This window comes from Dendrobates tinctorius, unplaced genomic scaffold (genome assembly GCF_039654945.1).
Source record: "Dendrobates tinctorius isolate UK_male_01 unplaced genomic scaffold, ASM3965494v1 ptg000156l, whole genome shotgun sequence".
Lineage (NCBI taxonomy): Eukaryota > Metazoa > Chordata > Amphibia > Anura > Dendrobatidae > Dendrobates > Dendrobates tinctorius.
Window position 1 is genome coordinate 139,520 of NW_027361823.1, and position 21,401 is coordinate 160,920.

At 41.9% G+C, this 21,401-nt stretch overlaps 1 protein-coding gene across 1 annotated transcript in view; it reads right to left on the reverse strand.

Annotated features, from left to right (window-relative positions):
- Positions 1-21,401, reverse strand: part of PLCE1 (phospholipase C epsilon 1) — a 579,770-nt gene that overhangs the window by 45,536 nt on the left and 512,833 nt on the right. Inside the window, exons 21-24 of the mRNA XM_073548121.1 lie at positions 11,047-11,171; positions 10,731-10,848; positions 6,963-7,094; positions 6,507-6,797 (exon numbers count right to left, since the gene is read on the reverse strand). Of these exons, the coding sequence (XP_073404222.1) occupies positions 6,507-6,797; positions 6,963-7,094; positions 10,731-10,848; positions 11,047-11,171 (666 nt within the window). The remainder of the gene's footprint in view (positions 1-6,506; positions 6,798-6,962; positions 7,095-10,730; positions 10,849-11,046; positions 11,172-21,401) is intronic.

Sequence of the window (21,401 nt, forward strand, 5' to 3'; positions counted from 1 at the left end):
GCCCTTTCGGGCTTAAGGGCCCATCACACTAAGTGAGATCGCTAGCGATATCGCTAAAGCATCACCAATTTTGTGACGCAGCAGCGATATTGCTAGCGATATCGCTATGCGTGATACTTACCTCCGACCGGCTTCCCCGCTGGTTATCACTGATCGCGCGAGAACGTCCTGGGCGACGCATGGACACGGGCGGGAGGACGTGTTCATCGCCGCACCTGGTGAGATCTGCCTGTTTGGCCGCTCACTAGCGACCATTTAGCGATGCACCAGCGATCCTGACCGGGCCATATCGTTGTCGGGATCGCTGGTCCATCGCTAAATGTGACGGTAGCCTTACATTCTACAGGATGGTGGGGAAGGAGACAGTAGGTTGGGGGGTTGCAGCAGCTCCAGTGATGGTGAGGCGGTAGCTCCAGTAGTTGTGAGGAGGCGGCGGGGATCATTGCAGGCTGTAAGTTTTCCTGAAGAGATGGGTTTTTCAGGTTCCGTCTGAAGGATCCGATTGTGGTTGATAGTCGGACGTATTGGGGCAAAGAATTCCAGAGGATGGGGGCTATTCAGGAGAAGTCTTGGAGGCGGTTGGGTGAGGAGCGAATAAATGTGGAGGAGAGAAGGAGGTCTTGAGAGGACCAGAGATTACGTGAGGGAAGGTATCGGGAGATTAGTTCAGAGACATGTGGGGGGAGACAGGTTATAGTTGGCCTTGTAGGTCAGTATTAGTATTTTGAATTGGATACGCAGAGAGAATGGGAGCCAGTGAAGAGATTTGCAGAGGGGAGAAGCGGAGGAGTAGCGAGGAGAGAGATGAATTAGTCGGGCGGCAGAGTTAAGGATGGACTGGAGAGGTGAGAGGGTGTTAGCAGGGATGCCACAGAAAAGGATGTTGCAATAGTCGAGGCGGGAGATGATGAGGGCATGTACAAGTATTTTAGTAGAATGAGGGTTGAGGAAGGGACGGATTCTGGAAATATTTTTGAGCTGGAGGCGACAGGAGATGGAGAGAGCTTGGATGTGTGGTTTGAAGGACAGGGCAGAGTCAAGGGTTACTCCGAGGCAGCGTACCTCCAGTACGGGGGAAAGCGTGATGTCGTCAATTGTTATAGATAAGTCTGGTAAGGAAGATCTGTGAGATGGGGGAAAGATGATCAGTTCAGATTTGTCTACATTGAGTTTGAGGAAGCGAGAGGAGAAGAAGGAGGATATGGCTGATAGACACCCTGGGATTCTGGACAGCAGAGAGGTGACATCTGGGCCAGAGAGGTAGATCTGAGTATCATCGGTATAAAGGTGGTACTGGAATCCATGGGACTTTATGAGTTGCCCCAGGCCAAGTTTATAGATTGAGAAGAGTAGGGGTCATAGAACAGAGCCTTGGGGGACTTCAACAGAGAGAGGGTGGGATGAGGAGGTAGTGTGGGAGTGGGAGACGCTGAATGTGCAGTTGGAAAGGTATGAGGAGATCCAGAATAGGGCGAGGTCTTTGATGCCAAAGGAGGAGAGGATCTGTAGTAGGAGGCAGTGGTCAACTGTGTCGAAAGGAGAGGACAGGTCTAGAAGGAGGAGTATAGAGTATTGTCCGTTAGCTTTGGCTATTAGTAGGTCATTGGTAATTTTGGCCAGGGCTGTCTCAGTGGAATGATGGGGATGGAAACCAGATTGTAGATTGTCAAAGAGCAAGTTAGATTAGAGGTGGGAGGAAAGGTCAGCGTGGACATGCTGTTCCAGGAGTTTAGAAGCGAATGGGAGCAGCGATATTGGGCGATAGCTGGACATGGCTGTTGGGTCGAGAGTTGGCTTTTTAAGGATAGGCGTGATTGTGGCATGTTTGAAAGCAGAAGGGAAGGTACCGGAAGTGATAGGTTGAAGAGGTGGGTTAGGGATGGGGTAAGAGTGGTGGCGAGGTTGGGGAGGAGATAGGATGGTATGGGGTCGAGTGCACAAGTGGTGAGATGTGATTTGGAGAGAAGATGAGCAAGCTCCCCTTCAGTGATGTTGGACAAGGAGGTTATGGGGTTAGGGCATTGATCTGGTATACAAAGGGGTTGTGGTGGTTGAATAATAAAGACTTGCCTTGTTTGGTCGATCTTATTTTTGAAGTGCACGGCGAAGTCCTCAGCAGAGATTAGGGAAGTTGGAGGGGGCAGTGGTGGGCGGAGGAGAGAGTTAAAAGTATTGAACAACTGTTTGGGGTTGTGGGATAAGGAAGATACAAGGGATGTAAAGTAGGCCTGTTTAGCAGAGGTGAGGGCAGATTTGAATGTAAGTGTTGCTTGTTTGAGTTCAGTGAAGTCGTCTTGGGAATGCGTTTTCTTCCAGCGCCGTTCAGCAATTCTGGATGCTTGACGAAGCTTTTTAGTGATGTTATTGTGCCAGGGTTGTCTATTGATTCATGGCACTCTGTTGTGCATGACAGGGGTGACCGAGTCGATGCTGATGAAAGAGTGGCACTGTAGAAACTAGTGGCAGTGTCTGTGTCGTGGAGTGAAGATATGGAGGACAGTGGTAGGATAGAGTCAGAGAGTATGTGAGTGTCTAGATGTGTAAGGTTTCTCCGGGGGTGCGCATGTTGCTGGACATGGGTGACAGGTGACGAGGACAGTGATGAGAAAGAGTAGATGGTGGTTAGATAGAGGGAGAGGGGAGGTTGTGAAGTTAGATAGGGAGCAGAGACGGGTCAAGACCAGGTCTGTGTGTCCGTCTGTGTGGGAGAAATGTGAGTAAATTGGGTGTTACTATTTGGGGACGTCCCTACGTACTCTGACAATATCCAATCAAACTTTGTAGGGACGCACCCCTGTGACAAACAAACAACTGGGTGTTATTTGTTCTCTTTATCAATTTCCATGAGGCGTAACAAGAACAGAACAGAATTGTTATTTCATAATAATAATAATCTTTATTTTTTTTAATGTCTATATAGCGCTAACATATTCCGCAGCGCTTTACGGTTTGCACACGTTATCATCACTGTCCCCGATGGGGCTCACTAAATTCCCTATCAGTATGTCTTTGGAATGTGGGAGGAAAACGGAGTACCCGGAGGAAACCCACGCAAACACGGGGAGAACATACAAACTCCATGCAGATGTTGTCCTTGGTGGGATTTCATGGCACGTAACTTCATTTATAGCCACAACCTTGGGGACTATTCACTGAGGTGTTGAAACTCCGACTACTGCAGATAAAAGGCACCGCAGCGCAGAGTCCTATGCTGATAGTCTGGAGGTTTAGAACTTAATTGGGCCATTTTCTGCACGTAAGCCCTTTACTACCGCCGGTCTAAGCAAGAAGCATTCAACAAAGACTGCAATATGCCAAGTATATGTGGTCACAAGATAACCATAATATTTAGTTCCTATAAGAACAAGATTTCTAATCTCCGGCAGGATCTGTCTAGTTTAGTTGTAGGAGATGAGGCCAAATGTAGGTCATGCCTAGTCTGCAAAGCTCTTGGATGAAGGTGTCAAATTGCAGCTATCCAGCACTTATGTTTTGTTAACAATTGGACGGATAAGTAACAGCTTTTTTCAATCAATTAACACCTTTTTCTTGTGTAACAGACCTCTGGGTGATTCAGAATCAGTCTCTAAAATATGATCTCACAAGATTATGCTGACCATTTATATAAAGCTGCTGCACAGGACAGACGCATAAGCACACCGACCACCAAATATCTGCACCAAAAATATGGCATAGCCAAGTATATATGTATACGTCATAGAGAGATACCACCAGCGCTACATGCCATATGTACATGGACACATCATACAATGACACCGCCACCACTACATGCCCTATGTACATGGACACATCATACAATGACACCGCCACCACTACATGCCATATGTACATGGACACATCATACAATGACACCGCCACCACTACGTGCCATATGTACATGCACACATCATACAATGACACCGCCACCACTACATGCCATATGTACATGGACCCATCCTACAATGACACCGCCACCATTACATGCCATATGTACATGGACACATTATACAATGATACTGCTAGCACTACAGGTGTTTCGTGTGGGCTTCCTTGGAGGGCTGTGGAGGAAGCCCACCCGAGACGCGCGTCGGGGCTGCAATGGACATCACATTGGCAGGCACTATACCAGTCTAACACACATTTAGTCATGTTTATTGCACTTGCTTTTTACCTTATGGTAAAATAATATGGATTAATTAATTAGATAATAACTGGAATCCACAATAACAGGTTATTATTTAATATCCAGAAACATAAAAGGGGCACAGTTAATTAATATTCTTAGAAAAGTGGATGTCAAAAGTTCACTTTAACATAAAATAAATCCAGATATTACGGACCCTCCCCCTTGCCAGTGCTGGTTCCCCACCACTGCTTAGGTATCTGTACTTTGGCTGCAGCGGTGACGTCATGTTGACTGTGTACATCACGCTCCAGGCAATCACTGAGCTTAGCAACTTCTTCTGGCTACCTTGGCAGAACGGATGAGCTCACTGAGTGTCCATAGTAGTGATGCGAGCTGTCAGTGACCGCCTCAGGCAATTACTGATCTTAGCGGCTTCTGCTGTCTACCTTGGCAGAACAGATGAGCTAACTGAGTGACCACAGTTTTGATGTGAGCTGTCGATGTGACATCAATGTTGCAGCCAATACAGAAACACTGGAGCAGCAGCGGGGAGCAACACCGAGAACAGCTAATCAGCGGGTGTGTCCGGGTGTTGCACTGCCTCCAATCAGATATTGATGACCTCTCTTAAGGATAGGCCATCAATGTAAAAGTCCCGGACGTATACATTGCTGGCAATATGCATTGTTCTCTATAAATAATAAAACCACACATCTTGTAAGTGTGATGTACATTTAATTCCCTGGAAAAAAAACCCAGAAGGTAATATAAATGACTGAGTTAATGTGTATAGATCAGGCTATGAGATTGTAATAACAAGGACAATGAGAAAGACACTTGTCGAGTTCAAGAAGAGCAAAATTTATGCTAAAAAGAAAAGCGCTGTGAAACCATATCTGACTATTAAAACAAGCAGTGAGAACAGTTCTCGTTCACAGAGAATCCCAAGAATGAGGATCAAAGCTCAACTGCACAATTCACACAGATGACGGTCCAGATGTGAACATATACAGAGGTTAGCCCTAACCAGAGGCACAGATCACGTGCCCTGAATGCATAAATAATATGAAAAAAAAGACCATGGGAAAAAGAGTAATTCTACCTCAGATTGAGAATCTGACTTCACTAAGCCACTTGGAAGCAGGCCACAAAAAACAAACATGAGAACTTCTCATTTATAAGGTTTAACAGAGCGGTTTAATATAAATGCACCTTGTAAACTACACCTTACCTAATGTCACATCACAATTAGTCACTAAAATTCCCATAAAAGAGGTTAAAAGTGAAGAATCTGCTAGGATACAGACACTGCTATGTATATAGTAGATCACATAACGTAGAAGAGCTGTGGATGGATATAACAATGCAGCGTTTCACTTCAAGTCATTTGTAGAAATAGAGAATGGTGAGAACAATGTTTGACGAGATCTGTAATTCCTGGATGGTTCCCAGATAAATTCTTATATCTGATGCCAAAAAGCGAGACAATATCTCTAGACGAAGGTAAAGATGATCTAATACTGAGCAGTGTGCAAATCTACTAGCAAGGCGTTAATACAGAGCAGGCAGTGCTATTATATACTTAAGAAAGCAAATAGCATAAAATAGAGAGAAATAGAGAGTAATGAAGCAAGGCGCGGAAATGCCAATATGTGAACACAGTCAGTGAACACAGGTTCTTCTCTAGGCATTTCACTTCGACAAAAGAGGGATATAACTATTGAGCATGCGGTCAACGGGTCAATATTTTAGCCAAAAGTGCTGATACACACACTATAAGACCCTGAACCCCTGATGAAGCCAGATTAAAGGGGAAACATGTAGTCATGGTGGAGTCATGTGATAGGTGGTGGCTGATTCTGGCACAAGAAAGGTGATGTGTACTGCAGACACATCATAAACGTAAATGTTGCAGCAATACAACAGTTGGGGAGTAGTGCTCCCAATTAGACAGCAATATTGGAAATTTCACAAATTTCATAGATTTCACTAGTCACCAGTTATATTTTAATAAGCTATGTTAGCGTTGGGTAGATTACATCATACATTTTGCATACCTAATAAAAGCGTAATAAGTGTAGAACACATCATTCATTTTGCATACCTAATAAAAGCGTAATAAAAGTGATGCTTTAATAATACCACTTGATATTGTGGAAGAAGGGTAACATTTTTCTGTCCTTTTGCACAATTGTATTTGCACTGTAAGATATCATATAACTAAAGTTAGTATTCAAGTCAACTCCACTTATCTGCTCCCCCAAAAAAAGAGCACTCGTGAACCACCACCTATAACTACCTATATAGCAGCATCTTTAGCAATAATGTACATGATCTTGGTACACAGACTTATAGATACATGAACTGACGGCTTACTTACCATCAGTTTGATAGTTAAGGGCAACCAATTGTATTCCATGAAGCCAGAAAATGAGTGGATGAGGATTGGAGGAGTCGATGCGTGTAGCAGCTGGATATGTTCTCAGTAACTGGTAGGAAGTGTGCTGAATCAGCTTCTGAGAATACCGTCTGCACAGACGCTTGGCAGCATTTTCATTCAGTGACGAGATGTGATAGCACCTTGGGGTCCGAATTATGGCACTCAGCGAAGTGGTTGGGTTGAAAGGAGGTGAACATGGCTCCTCCCAGCTCTGCCGCGTCTCGCTTGGGCCTGCGGATAATAGATGTGGTTAATAACATGCTCACCTTAACCATACATATGTACAATAACATGTAGGCAAAAAAAGTATCTCATTGAGGAAGATAATAAAACTCCATATTTTGTATCATAGAAGATAGCAAAAGTGCAATTAATAAGGCAGAAAACATACATTACCTTTTCCAGATGTTTTGGCCTGTGTCGTTGGTTCCCCGGGGCTTGTTCTACCAGGATTGTTGCCAAAAATGGACTTCCTGCCTCTTCTGTCCTTTCCTCTGCCAGATCCACATGGGTTTAATGTTGAAAGGCCTGTTCCCATAAAATAAAGAGTAATGAACCAAACAAGCAGACCAAGAGGGCACGACATTTTCCGTGGCCTTTGTAGAGTACGTTTTATGGAACTGAACCAGCTTGTCCTGCTCTACACTACATCACTAATCTCCCATCCATATCTTCTATGCAGTTTATATTTTCAGCAGTCCAAGACAAATAGCTACTTTTCAGCAGACTACTGTGAGTAGAAGGGTCATGTCAAGATGACTCTCAAGCATGGAAGACCAGATTAATAAACACATATGGGCATGTGTAAAACAAATCACTATGTGTCATAGTAAAACCAAGGGAATGGTCTCAAAATGGTGAAATGTGTAAACATCGCACTGAAATATCATGTACAGTATCTATACATAAAAAATAATTTTGATTTGATTTGTAATTTTAGTTTTCAATATCCTCTTTTTTTATTACATTATACTACAGATTTTTTATTTTTCATCATTCCTCATATAATCGCCTAGTCATAAATATTGACGTCTAATCAAAAACCAAGATAAAAGATTCATGTCCATGGCTCATTATAAAGCTACTTCATTTAAACGGTTGTCCTGGACTTTTCTTTATTTATTTCTACAACGGGCCTAAAAACTAACCCATAGGTAATAATCAAAATTGAAAAGCCTAGGCAAAAGGAAGCTTCAAAGACAAATCATCCAAATAGCGAAACGAAGCCATATCCAAAGTATAAAATGTAGTCTTTATTTAAATATAATTAAAATTTACACATAAAAATCAATAGAAGTATTAAAATGTGGGTACTGCAAATAGTCACCACAACAAGAGGTAAAGTGCAAAAAAATATATCAAATGCTGTTTATGCAAATAACCATATGTGGCTAAGTATAGAGAATGAAATACTTGCTCATTCGGACTAATATCATTGCTTACTGAATGGAGAAATAATTACAACAGTGCATATGTGCAAATTGGCATAAGCAAAGAATAAAGAGGATATCAAAGGGCCAGTGTGTGCCTGTGCAAGATATGGCGGTGAAATATCCTAAGGAACAATACAGAAAGAATCAATGCGAATGAGACAGCAGGTGTTACCTTAGGTAGTGGGCAGGAAATCCCCGACGCGCGTTTCGCGGCTGCTTTCTCAAGTCCCCTTGAGAAAGCAGCCGCGAAACGCGCGTCGGGGATTTCCTGCCCACTACCTGAGGTAACACCTGCTGTCTCATTCGCATTGATTCTTTCTGTATTGCTCCTTAGGATATTTCACCGCCATATCTTGCACAGGCACACACTGGCCCTTTGATATCCTGTTTATTCTTTGCTTATGCCAATTTGCACATATGCACTGTTGTAATTATTTCTCCATTCAGTAAGCAATGATATTAGTCCGAATGAGCAAGTATTTCATTCTCTATACTTAGCCACATATGGTTATTTGCATAAACAGCATTTGATATATTTTTTTGCACTTTACCTCTTGTTGTGGTGACTATTTGCAGTACCCACATTTTAATACGTCTATTGATTTTTATGTGTAAATTTTAATTATATTTAAATAAAGACTACATTTTATACTTTGGATATGGCTTCGTTTCGCTATTTGGATGATAACCCATAGGTAGTTGCTGACAAAGACAACTACCTGTCTGATCTACCCGGCGCCGGCTCAGAGTGGGCACAGAACGATCCTGCTGGCGATTCAGCTGCTCCACATTAACAGAGCAGCACTTCTTCTGTCGACAGGGTGCGACTGACAACGTTATGCTGACTGACAGCAGATGTACTTGGTTGGGATCCAGCTTTTCCCAACACAGAGGTACAGAACATGGATGATATGGCTAAAAGGAAGTTTTGAAAGATGAAAGCAATCTAAAATCTAATTACAAATAGAAGTGATTTTTTTTTGCATGAAATAATTGTATTAATATATAATTTCTGTAGTTAACATATTTGTGCAATGGATGTGGCATCTACCAATTCTCACAATTTTACCATCTAACTGCAGCTTCAGCGTCATTCATAGTGAACCCCAAATATTTTATTTAAGATTTATCTAACACAAAATAATTAGGTTTCTTGTTTTTCTAGGTCTATTTACTTCCTATTCCTTCAGGAAATGTATACTTCCACTGTCAGTTAGGTATTATCATACCCTTGTCAATGGGTCACACCATACTGAATTGTTATTCTTACAGGTCAATTTAGTCATACATTTCGAATCCTGATGAAATAAGGCATGATGAAGTGGTGTAAGAATTTTACTAATTAATGAAGTCTTTAACTACATCTTTAGACTGGGACAACTCAAGTCCTATGGCGTCCTGTACCATGTATACGTCGGTGACCTTCACCGGCCCAGATGTCACCTCTCTGCTGTCCAGAATCCCAAATTCTCGATCAGCCATGTCCTCTTTTTTCTCATCATGCTTTCTTAAACTCAATGTTGACCAAACCAAATTCATCATCTTTCCCCCATCGCACTCAACCAGACCTACCTATCACAATAAATGACATCACTCTTTCCGTTGAATCACACTGCTGCCTCAGAGTAATCCTTGACTCTGCTCTGTCCTTAAAACCCCACATCCAAGGCTTCACCACCTCCTGCCACATCCAACTCATGAAATATTTCCATAATTTGTCCTTTCCCCAATCCAAGAATCAACTAATCTGTCAGCACACCCCCCCATCGTCTACTGATCAGACTATTGCAATCTGCAATAACCTTATCTGTGGCCTCCCAACCAACCCTCACACCCCTCCAGTCAGTCCTTCACTATGCTTCCCCCTTAATCTTCCTCTCCTCTCACTACTCCTCCACCTCCCCCTTTGTAAATTCCTTCGCTGGCTTCTAATTTTCCAGCAAATCCAGGTTAAATTTCTAACACTGACCTACAAGGCTGTCCACAATCTGTCTCCCCCTACATGTCTGTAACTAATCTCCTGATACCTTCCTACACTTAATCTCCAGTCTTCTCCTACTCTCCTCCGCTCTTGTATGTTCCTCATCCAACCATCTAAAAGTTTTATCTGAATATTCCACATCATCTGGAAATTAGTGCGCCAACATATCCGATGGTCTCCCACAAATGAAACTTTGAAACGCATTCTGACAGACTTTAACCCCGCTGCCACCTCATTACCATCGCAACTGCTCCAACTCCCCAACCTACTGTTTCCTTCCTCAGTACCCTGCAGATCGTAAGCCTGTGAGTACAGGATCTCCTCCTCTGTACCTGTCTGTCAAAGTATGGTTACTGTCTTTTATATATGTAGTATATATATATAGATGTGTGTAACCCTTTACTCATATATAGCGCCCTGAAATTGTGCTTTAAAAATAAATCATAATCTCTCGATACAAACAGTACTTGTATTTCAATATCTCCTAGGTCTGTTTTCACAGATATTAACCTTATTGTTCTTTGCTAGGATATTTTATTAACAGGTTTTTTTAACCTAGAATTGGCAATAAAGCATTCTCATACCTAAACTGGAATCTAATCTAAACTAATTGTCCAGCGTTAACAACACTTCAAAAGAAGACATTCCGAACAAGTATTTATTGAATTGGCCTAGAGCTGGACAAACTATGCTCTGCGTTCAGCATTGAAAATACTGCCAAAGATCGACGAGACGGATTGTTGAACTTACCAGGAAATTTCACAGCTTGGCAATAGATGATAAGGTCTGATAGTTCGGGGGCAATTTGTCTACTTTCTTTCTTGTTTTGAGGGAGATAAAACTCTTCATCCAGTTCCATGTCGTAGACCTGCACAAAACAATAAATATACCTAAGGTTTATGTCAAGATGAAAATCATTATTGGCTCCCTCCAGAAGTGTCCACTGGAGCATAACAATAGCTACAAATGGACTATACAGATATGAGAATATATTGATACAAAATACCGAGCCCTAATATTTGTGATTCACCCCTTGGACCCATTTAGTCAAAGAGGAAACAACTACCTTTCCTTTGTTGCCAACAATGCTGCCATCAGTCTTCTTGATTCTCTTAGGAGCTTCCTCAGTGTATTCAAACTGCAGGTTATCCCTGCAAGCCTTTGTCTCAGGACGATCATCGAGTATATTATCTGTAAAGTAATCAATATGTCGGTGAGAAGGGTAACGCCAACATTAACAAGCCATGAATACACTGCTGTTATTAGACGCTGCCTGGCTTGTGTGCTCAGCTTTACAGGATTTACCGAGGAACATGCATAAGAATCAAGCATTACCAAAAATGTGTAATAACACATTATATTATTATTGACTGACAAACTCAGACATGTCTGATGTTTTCACAAAGCAAGCTGTAGAGATATAGCAATCAGCAAAATGTTGGCACAGTACATGGTTAATGCAGTGAGCCTTGCAATATTTACAGAGTGCGACCATTTTAATACAATTTAAGTATACAGGTGCATCTCACAAAAATAGATTATCAAAAAGTTAATTTATTTCAGTTCTTCAATCCAAAAAGTGAAACTCATATATTATATAGAGTCATTGCAAACAGAGTGATCTATTTAATGTGTTTACTTCTGTTAATGCTGACGATTATTATACAGTTGTGGCCAAAAGTATTGACACCCCTGCAATTCTGTCAGATAATACTCAGTTTCTTCCTGAAAATGATTGCAAACACATTCTTTGGTATTATTATCTTCATTTAATTTGTCTTAAATGAAAAAGCAAAACACTGATCATTTTGCACAAAACTACAAAAATGGGCCAGACAAAAGTATTGGCACCCTCAGCCTAATACTTGGTTGCACAACCTTTAGCCAAAATAACTGCGACCAACCGCTTCCGGTAACCATCAATGAGTTTCTTACAATGCTCTGCTGGAAGTTTAGACCATTCTTCTTTGGCAAACTGCTCCAGGTCCCTGATATTTGAAGGGTGCCTTCTCCAAACTGCCATTTTTAGATCTCTCCACAGGTGTTCTATGGGATTCAGGTCTGGACTCATTGCTGGCCACCTTAGAAGTCTCCAGTGCTTTCTCTCAAACCATTTTCTAGTGCTTTTTGAAGTGTGTTTTGGGTCATTGTCCTGCTGGAAGACCCATGACCTCTGAGGGAAACCCAGCTTTCTCACACTGGGCCCTACATTATGCTGCAAAATTTGTTGGTAGTCTTCTGACTTCATAATGCCATGCACACGGTCAAGCAGTCCAGTTCCAGAGGCAGCAAAGCAACCCCAAAACATCAGGGAACCTCCGCCATATTTGACTGTAGGGACCGTGTTCTTTTCTTTGAATGCCTCTTTTTTTCTCCTGTAAACTCTATGTTGATGCCTTTGTCTAAAAAGCTCTACTTTTGTCTCATCTGACCAGAGAACATTCTTCCAAAACGTTTTAGGCTTTTTCAGGTAAGTTTTGGCAAACTCCAGCCTGGCTTTTTTATGTCTCGGGGTAAGAAGTGGGGTCTTCCTGGGTCTCCTACCATACAGTCCCTTTTCATACAGACGACGACGGATAGTACGGGTTGACACTGTTGTACTCTCGGACTGCAGGGCAGCTTGAACTTGTTTGGATGTTAGTCGAGGTTCTTTATCCAACATCCGCACAATCTTGCGTTGAAATCTCTTGTCAATTTTTCTTTTCTGTCCACATCTAGGGAGGTTAGCCACAGTGCCATGGGCTTTAAACTTCTTGATGACACTGCGCACGGTAGACACAGGAACATTCAGGTTTTGGAGATGGACTTGTAGCCTTGAGATTGCTCATGCTTCCTCGCAATTTGGTTTCTCAAGTCCTCAGACAGTTCTTTGGTCTTCTTTCTTTTCTCCATGCTCAATGTGGTACACACAAGGACACAGGACAGAGGTTGAGTCAACTTTAATCCATGTCAACTGGCTGCAAGTGTGATTTTAGTTATTGCCAACACCTGTTAGGTGCCACAGGTAAGTTACAGGTGCTGTTAATTACACAAATTAGAGAAGCATCACATGATTTTTCGAACAGTGCCAATATTTTTGTCCACCCTCTTTTTTAGGTTTGGTGTGGAATTATATCAAATTTGGCTTTAGGACAATTCTTTTTGTGTTTTTTCATTTAAGACAAATTAAATGAAGATGATAATACCAAAGAATTTGTGTTTGCAATAATTTTCAGGAAGAAACTGTGTATTATCTGACAGAATTGCAGGGGTGTTAATACTTTTGGCCATAACTGTGTATATATATATACACTCACTGGCCACTTTATTAGGTACACCTGTCCAACTGTGTGTTAAGACTTAATTTCTAATCAGCCAATCACATGGCGGCAACTCAGTGCATTTAGGCATGTAGACATGGTCAAGACAATCTCCTGCAGTTCAAACCGAGCATCAGTATGGGGAAGAAAGGTGATTTGAGTGCCTTTGAACGTGGCATGATTGTTGGTGCCAGAAGGGCTGGTCTGAGTATTTCAGAAACTGCTGATCTACTGGGATTTTCACGCACAACCATCTCTAGGGTTTACAGAGAATGGTCCGAAAAAGTAAAAAAAATCCAGTGAGCGGCAGTTCTGTGGCTGGAAATGCCTTGTTGATGCCAGAGGTCAGAGGAGAATGGGCATACTGGTTCGAGCTGATAGAAAGGCAACAGTGACTCAAATTGCCACCCGTTACAACCAAGGTAGGCAGAAGAGCATCTCTGAACGCACAGTGCGTCGAACTTTGAGGCAGATGGGCTACAGCAGCAGAAGACCACACTGGGTACCACTCCTCTCAGCTAAGAACAGGCATCTGATGGCTACTTTCAGCAGGATAATGCGCCATGTCATAAAGCTCGAATCATCTCAGATTGGTTTCTTGAACATGACAATGAGTTCACTGTACTCAAATGGCCTCCTCAGTCACCAGATCTCAATCCAATAGAGCATCTTTGGGATGTGGTGGAACGGGAGATTCGCATCAGGGATGTGCAGCCGACAAATCTGCGCCAACTGTGTGATGCCATCATGTCAATATGGTCCAAAATCTCTGAGGAATGCTTCCAGCACCTTGTTGAATCTCTGCCACGAAGAATTGAGGCAGTTCTGAAGCAAAAGGGGGTCCAACCCGTTACTAGCATGGTGTACCTAATAAAGTGGCCAGTGAGTGTATATGCACAGTCATATGTAAAAGTTTGGGCACCCCTATTAATGTTAACCTTTTTTCTTTATAACAATTTTGGTTTTTGCAACAGCTATTTCAGTTTCATATATCTAATAACTGATGGACTCAGTTATATTTCTGGATTCAAATGAGGTTTATTGTACTAACAGAAAATGTGCAATCTGCATTTAAACAAAATTTGACCGGTGCAAAAGTATGGGCACCCTTATCATTTTCTTGATTTGAACACTCCTAACTACTTTTTACTGACTTCCTGAAGCACTAAATTGGTTTTGTAACCTCATTGAGCTTTGAACTTCATAGCCAGGTGTATCAAATCATGAGAAAAGGTATTTAAAGTGGCCACTTGCAAGTAGTTCTCCTATTTGATTCTCCTATGAAGAGTGGCATCATGGGCTCCTCAAAACAACTCTCAAATGATCTGAAAACAAAGATTATTCAACATAGCTTTTCAGGGGAAGGATACAAAAAGTTGTCTCAGAGATTTAACCTGTCAGTTTCCACTGTGAGGAACATAGTAAGGAAATGGAAGAACACAGGTACAGTTCTTGTTAAGCCCAGAAGTGGCAGGTCAAGAAAAATATCAGAAAGGCAGAGAAGAAGAATGGTGAGAACAGTCAAGGACAATCCACAGACCACCTCCAAAGACCTGCAGCATCATCTTGCTGCAGATGGTGTCACTGTGCATCGGTCAACAATACAGCGCATGCATAACGCCTTTTTGTATGACCAAACAACTCAATCTTTGTTTCATCAGTCCACAGGACCTTCTTCCAAAATGTATCTGGCTTGTCCAAATGTGCTTTTGCATACCTCAGGCGACTCTGTTTGTGGCGTGCTTGCAGAAACGGCTTATTTCGCATCACTCTCCCATACAGCTTCTCCTTGTGCAAAGTGCGCTGTATTGTTGACCGATGCACAGTGACACCATCTGCAGCAAGATGATGCTGCAGGTCTTTGGAGGTGGTCTGTGGATTGTCCTTGACTGTTCTCACCATTCTTCTTCTCTGCCTTTCTAATAGTTTTCTTGGCCTGCCACTTCTGGACTTAACAAGAACTGTACCTGTGCTCTTCCATTTCCTTACTATGTTCCTCACAGTGGAAACTGACAGGTTAAATCTCTGAGACAACTTTTTGTATCCTTCCCCTGAAAAGCTATGTTGAATAATCTTTGTTTTCAGATCATTTGAGAGTTGTTTTGAGGAGCCCATGATGCCACTCTTCCTAGGAGAATCAAATAGGAGAACTACTTGCAAGTGGCCACTTTAAATACCTTTTCTCATGATTTCATACACCTGGCTATGAAGTTCAAAGCTCAATGAGGTTACAAAACCAATTTAGTGCTTCAGGAAGTCAGTAAAAAGTAGTTAGGAGTGTTCAAATCAAGAAAATGATAAGGGTGCCCATACTTTTGCACCGGTCAAATTTTGTTTAAATGCAGATTGCACATTTTCTGTTAGTACAATAAACCTCATTTGAATCCAGAAATATAACTGAGTCCATCAGTTATTAGATATATGAAACTGAAATAGCTGTTGCAAAAACCAAAATTGTTATAAAGAAAAAAGGTTAACATTAATAGGGGTGCCCAAACTTTTACATATGACTGTATATATATATATATATATATATATATATATAAATAATATTATTATTATGACTATGGTTTACAGCCAATGAAAACCCAAAAGTCATTATCTTGGGAAATTAGAATACTTTATAACACCAGCTTGAAAAAATGATTTTGAAATCCCAAAAGTTGGCCTACTGAAATGTATGTTCAGTAAATGCACTCAATACTTGGTCGGGGATCCTACTGCATCAATGCGACATGGCATGGAGGCGATCAGCCTGTGGCACTGCTGAGGTGTTATGGAAGCCCAGGTTGCTTTAATAGCAGCATTCAGTTCGTCTGCATTGTTGGGTCTGGTTTCTCTCATCTTCCTCTTGACAATACCCATAGATTCTCTATGGGGTTAAGGTCAGGCGAGTTTGCTGGCCAATCAAGCACAGTGATACTGTTGTTTTGAAACCAGGTATTGGTACTTTTGGCAGTGTGGACAGGTGCCAAGTCCTGCTGGAGAATGAAATTTCCATCTCCAAAAAACTTGTCGGCAGAGGGAAGCATGAAGTGCTCTAAAATCTCCTGGTAGACGGCTGCACTGACTTTGGTCAAGATAAAACATAGTGGACCTACACCAGCAGATGACATGGCTCCCTAAACCATCACTGATTGTGGAAACTTCACACTAGACCTCAAGCAGCTTGGATTGTGACCTCTCCACTCTTCCTTCAGACTCTGGGACCTTGATTTCCAAGATCTAGTGTGAAGTTTCCACAATCAATAATGGTTTCAGGAGCCATGTCATCTGTAGGTCCACAGTGTTTTTTCAAGACCAAAGTCAGCGCAGCCGTCTACCAGGAAATTTTAGAACACTTCATGCTTCCCTCTGCCGCCAAGCTCTTTGGAGATGGAAATGTTATTCTCCAGGAGGACTTGACACCTGTTTACACTGCCAAAAGTAACAATTTCTAGTTTAAAAACAACAGTATCACTGTGCTTGATTGGCCAGCAAACTTGCCTGACCCTAACCCCAAAGAGAATCTATGGGGTATTGTCAAGAGGAAGATGAGAGACACCAGACCCAACAATACAGACGAGCTGAAGGCAGCTATCATAGCAACCTGGGCTTCCATGACATCTCAGCAGTGCCACAGGCTGATTGCCTCCATGCCACACTGCATTGATGCAGTAATTGATGCAAAAGGAGCCCCGACCAAGTATTGAGTGCAATTACTGAACATACTGTACATTTCAGTAGGCCAACATTTCAGGTTTTAAAATAATGTTTTCAATCTGGTGTTATAAAGTCTTCTAATTTACAGAGATAATGACTTTTGGGCTTTCATTGGCTGTAAGCCATAATCATCAACATTAACAGAAATAAACATGTGAAATAGATCACTCTGTGTGTAATGACTCTATATAATATAGGAGTTTCACTTTGTGTATTGAAGAACTGAAATAAATTAACTTTTTGATGATATTCTAATTTTGTGAGACGCACCTGTATTAGCAGCTCCTGTATTCAGAGTGGGCAAGCCAACTTATTGCCAAGAGTGCTGAAATGGTTAGATTAGCAAATACCATTTCTATAGTTTACGAATTAATAACAAGTTGCCATTTAATACACAGTCTGTCTGGTATGTGAATAGTTTTGCAAAAGATCCATTTAATCTCTTAGAACATCCATCTATGTGTTAAATTCAAGTTTATAACCTAGAACTATAAAGAATATGTATTTAGTTTATTAGATTCATTTAGGGCTCGCTCACACTGGCGTATAACATGGCCAAGGGCTGTCTGATGTTTTATCAGATAGCACTCAGCCCAATGTTATACTATGAAGCAGTGCAGATCAGCAATTATTTTCTCATGCCAATTCGGAATGAAAAAACATTCGCCGCATGCATCAAGTGCATCCGATAGTCGGATCGCACTCACCCATTCAAGTTTATGGGTGCGTGTGAAACACTGGATGTGATCAGAGTGCAGTTTGATGTACGCGTACAGAGACAATGGAGAAGATGGAGAAATTAACCTCTCCGTCTTTCCCACAGTGAATGAGTGAGATCCGATTATCGGTTGCAGCTGATGCATTCTGCAATTGTTTTGTCATTTCGAATTGGTACGAGGAAATAATCGCAGATCTGCACTGCCTCAAAGAGTTTGAGCAGAGTTTCATTAGCATATGAAAAGGAAGAAAGGATTTTGTCTGGCACGACATGCCAGTAGAATGCAAAAAACTTTATTTAGGCATATCAAGCAATAACTAAAAAATGTATAAAAACACCTGACGTGTATCTGGCACTGTTAATTTCATTTGCATAATCGTCCTAACTCTCTCACATATCTATACGGCAATGTGAGCGAGCCCTCTATTGCCGGCTGCAAACTCTACCCTATAAAATGAGCACTGCCGGATTTTACTTCCTCCCTGCTGATATCAGCTGCAGAAGCAAAGAGATATGTTGTAGATGGTGACAGGGAGAAATAAAACAACTTGAATAGTTTTACCCAGACACAGCGTTAGAAGCTGTTATTGTGTCTGTAGATAAAAATTGCTGGTTAATATACTGTAGTCATGTGATTACAGCAGCCTCTACACTGATTCAGGCAGGGTGTATGAGTGCACGAACAGGAAGAAAAGCAATAGTAAGTGTAATGTGATCAAGCAGGCTGGTTAAACTAGTATCCATGATCAAGATGAACTATTTGATACAAAATACTATAATGTTTTTATTTTTTGCTGAAAGCAAATTTTAACAGTTCATTTAAAAAAAACCAAAAAAAAAAAACCCTGCAGTTTGATGATCTTAAAAAGTTTACATGGAAACATGGACACAATCTCCTAAAAATATGATCAAAATTTCTGTGGAATGTCGACAGATTACGTGCAATGGGTATTAGTGACATAAGATACATGCATAACAGGAAAAAAAAGAAATGAAAAAATTAAATATATAGAATATAATACACCCTTTCCAACAGGGTACATAGTATACATTTTATTATAGATTATACCTAGGTTAGGTATAGCATGCAGTAGGCAACCCAAACATAGTGACCCCCATCCAGTAGATATTGTAGTAGCCAAACTGTGCAAATCAAACACCACAAAATGCAATATGTAGAAAAAGAATGATGATCACCGACACTGTGCGCACATATGTACAAAGCTTTCTATAACCGAGCACTTGGTTAATTAACACGAGAGGAGTTCTATAAATCCATGCAGTTAGAACATCCATTCACATGGCTTTTACCTTCCTGGCTGTTAGGCGCAGGGGAAGCATTAAGGCCATCAGCTACAGGAAGAGAGTCAAACAGGCAATCAGAAAAGGAAATGATGAATTATCAGGCAATACCAGTCATTATCATTCAACAATTTACAGAGAAAAAACATAATGTGACAAAAAGAGGTTACTGGCTAAATCTGAAAAATGGAAGTAGACGCTAGAAGAGGAGGTGATCCGTGCAGGCCCATTAGTGTATTAGTGACGAAAAGGATCATTCAGTGCACCCGAAAAATCAACGAAGACTCAAAAGAATGACATTTAATATTCAGTAGCTCGCACACAAATTTACGGTATATTCAAGATTTATATTGCTTGTCAACATACAGATACAAGGCCAGTACTAGACGACGGCTTTGGATATGCGCTCTCAAGTGCAAGGGGCACTGCAGAACTCATAGCCTCTGATATGTTTTTCACATGATTCGAGTTGCGTCATTTTTCCTTTTTCCTTCTGTGTAACATGGCGGGAACATTTACACAACAGGATTGAGGACATAAATGACTGCCACTTCAGGGTCCATAATAATAAAGAAAGTGATTTCTTATAAAGTAAAGAAATAAACTTCTGGTAAAACAGCCTTGATATTAAAAAAGATATAGAGTGCTCTCAGTGGGATAAACAAAATAGGAATCTTGTGGGTGTGATACCTTTTAATGGCTAACAAAATATAGTGAATGATGTTACAATGCAAGCTTTCGAGACCGCTTACGTCTCTTCATCAGGCTGATATAACAAAATATTTGAAGAAACCCAATTATATACAGTAGAGAGCACATGCATGGTGTGATACATGGACATTTCAATAAACAAACACTGAGCTTAAAGATAGAATCCTTAATTAGGTAGGATTAGATAAATGGTGTGAAAGTTTTATGGACCTCATATGCAAGTTAGGGTACCGTTACACTTAGCAATGCACCAGCGATCCCAACAACGATATGGATCGCTGGTGCATCGCTAAGTGGTCGCTAGTGAGCTGCCACACAGGCAGATCTCACCAGCGACATAGCAGGGGTCGGGGGTCGCTACTTACCTGTCAGACGCGGCGATCCTGACGTCCTCCCGCCCGCGACCACGCGTCGCTCGTCGGCGCCACAGGAAGCCCAGCAGGAAGCTGACGACGAGAAATGGTCCAGGATGTTCTCGCGCGATCAGCGATGAGCAGCGGGGGAGCCGGTCGGAGGTAAGTATCAGACATAGCGATATCGCTAGGAATATCGCTGCTACGTCACAATCTGTGACGTTACAGCGATATTGCTGGCGATATCGCTATGTGCAACAGGGGCTTAAGATCAAAGGGCTGGTGGTGCCCCTCATTGCTTTTGGAGGAAATAGCTAAGATTTGGTAGTGGGCCATAAATCCCCCTTACAAATTGAGTCCTGTGTGAACAGAATCAAAGATGGTAATGAATTTTTATTCCCAGACCCTGCGATGTTTCTGTCATTTGAAATATTGTCTGTTGTGTCCTGTACCACAGAAATGTTTGACCACATTTGGCCAATTTGTAAGACAACACTTACTGAGTGTGTTGAGGGACACTCGCTTAGCAACGGGATGAAAGCACACAGGCACTTTTTCCCGACAAAACAGTCATGTTACGGTTTATTTGACCATCATAAACGGCACCACGCATAGTCCATTACACTTCATAATTCACAGCTTAACTCAGAGCCACTAAACACGCTGGACTTCTCGCTGTCCAGTTGCCGTGGGTGACTGCACGCCGAACAGTCCAGTAACCTCCATGGAAAATAATACGCAACAACCGTCTGTGGAGTTACCTTACAGAAGCTCCTGCTCCACATGCTGACTCCTTGTCAGTCCTTACTACTGGGAAGCTGTCTTACTGGGATCACTGTCCTTGTGACCAGGGCACTCCCGACAGTCCAGATCCTCAGAAGTACGGTAGCTCCCCGATGCAGTGCCGTCAGACTCTGCACATACACGGCCTTCAGCTCCAAGGCTTCTCCATGTGCTATTCAGGAAGTGGGACCTTCCAACACACAGCCTTCTGGGACCTTACACACTGACCATTCAGGTACATACACTCGGACCATGTGACCAGACCTCAGTCACATTATATAGTTGAAACCACCCCCATAGGTGGGCAGTGTATGTGTGGTTAATCAAGCCCACCCAGCTATCTGACTAACCCTATAAGCCCCCCTATTATAACTAAGCAAAACATAAACACTTGTGGAACTACAATGCCCAGAGCAACTACATTTCGGGCTTACAGCGCCGACTTCCTCTGGACACATACCAGCTACTTACAATAATGCCAGTCCCTATCTCACCATCACAATTATGCCTCCGTGCGTATCCTGAGGAGCACATACGACGCCCCCTAGCTGTA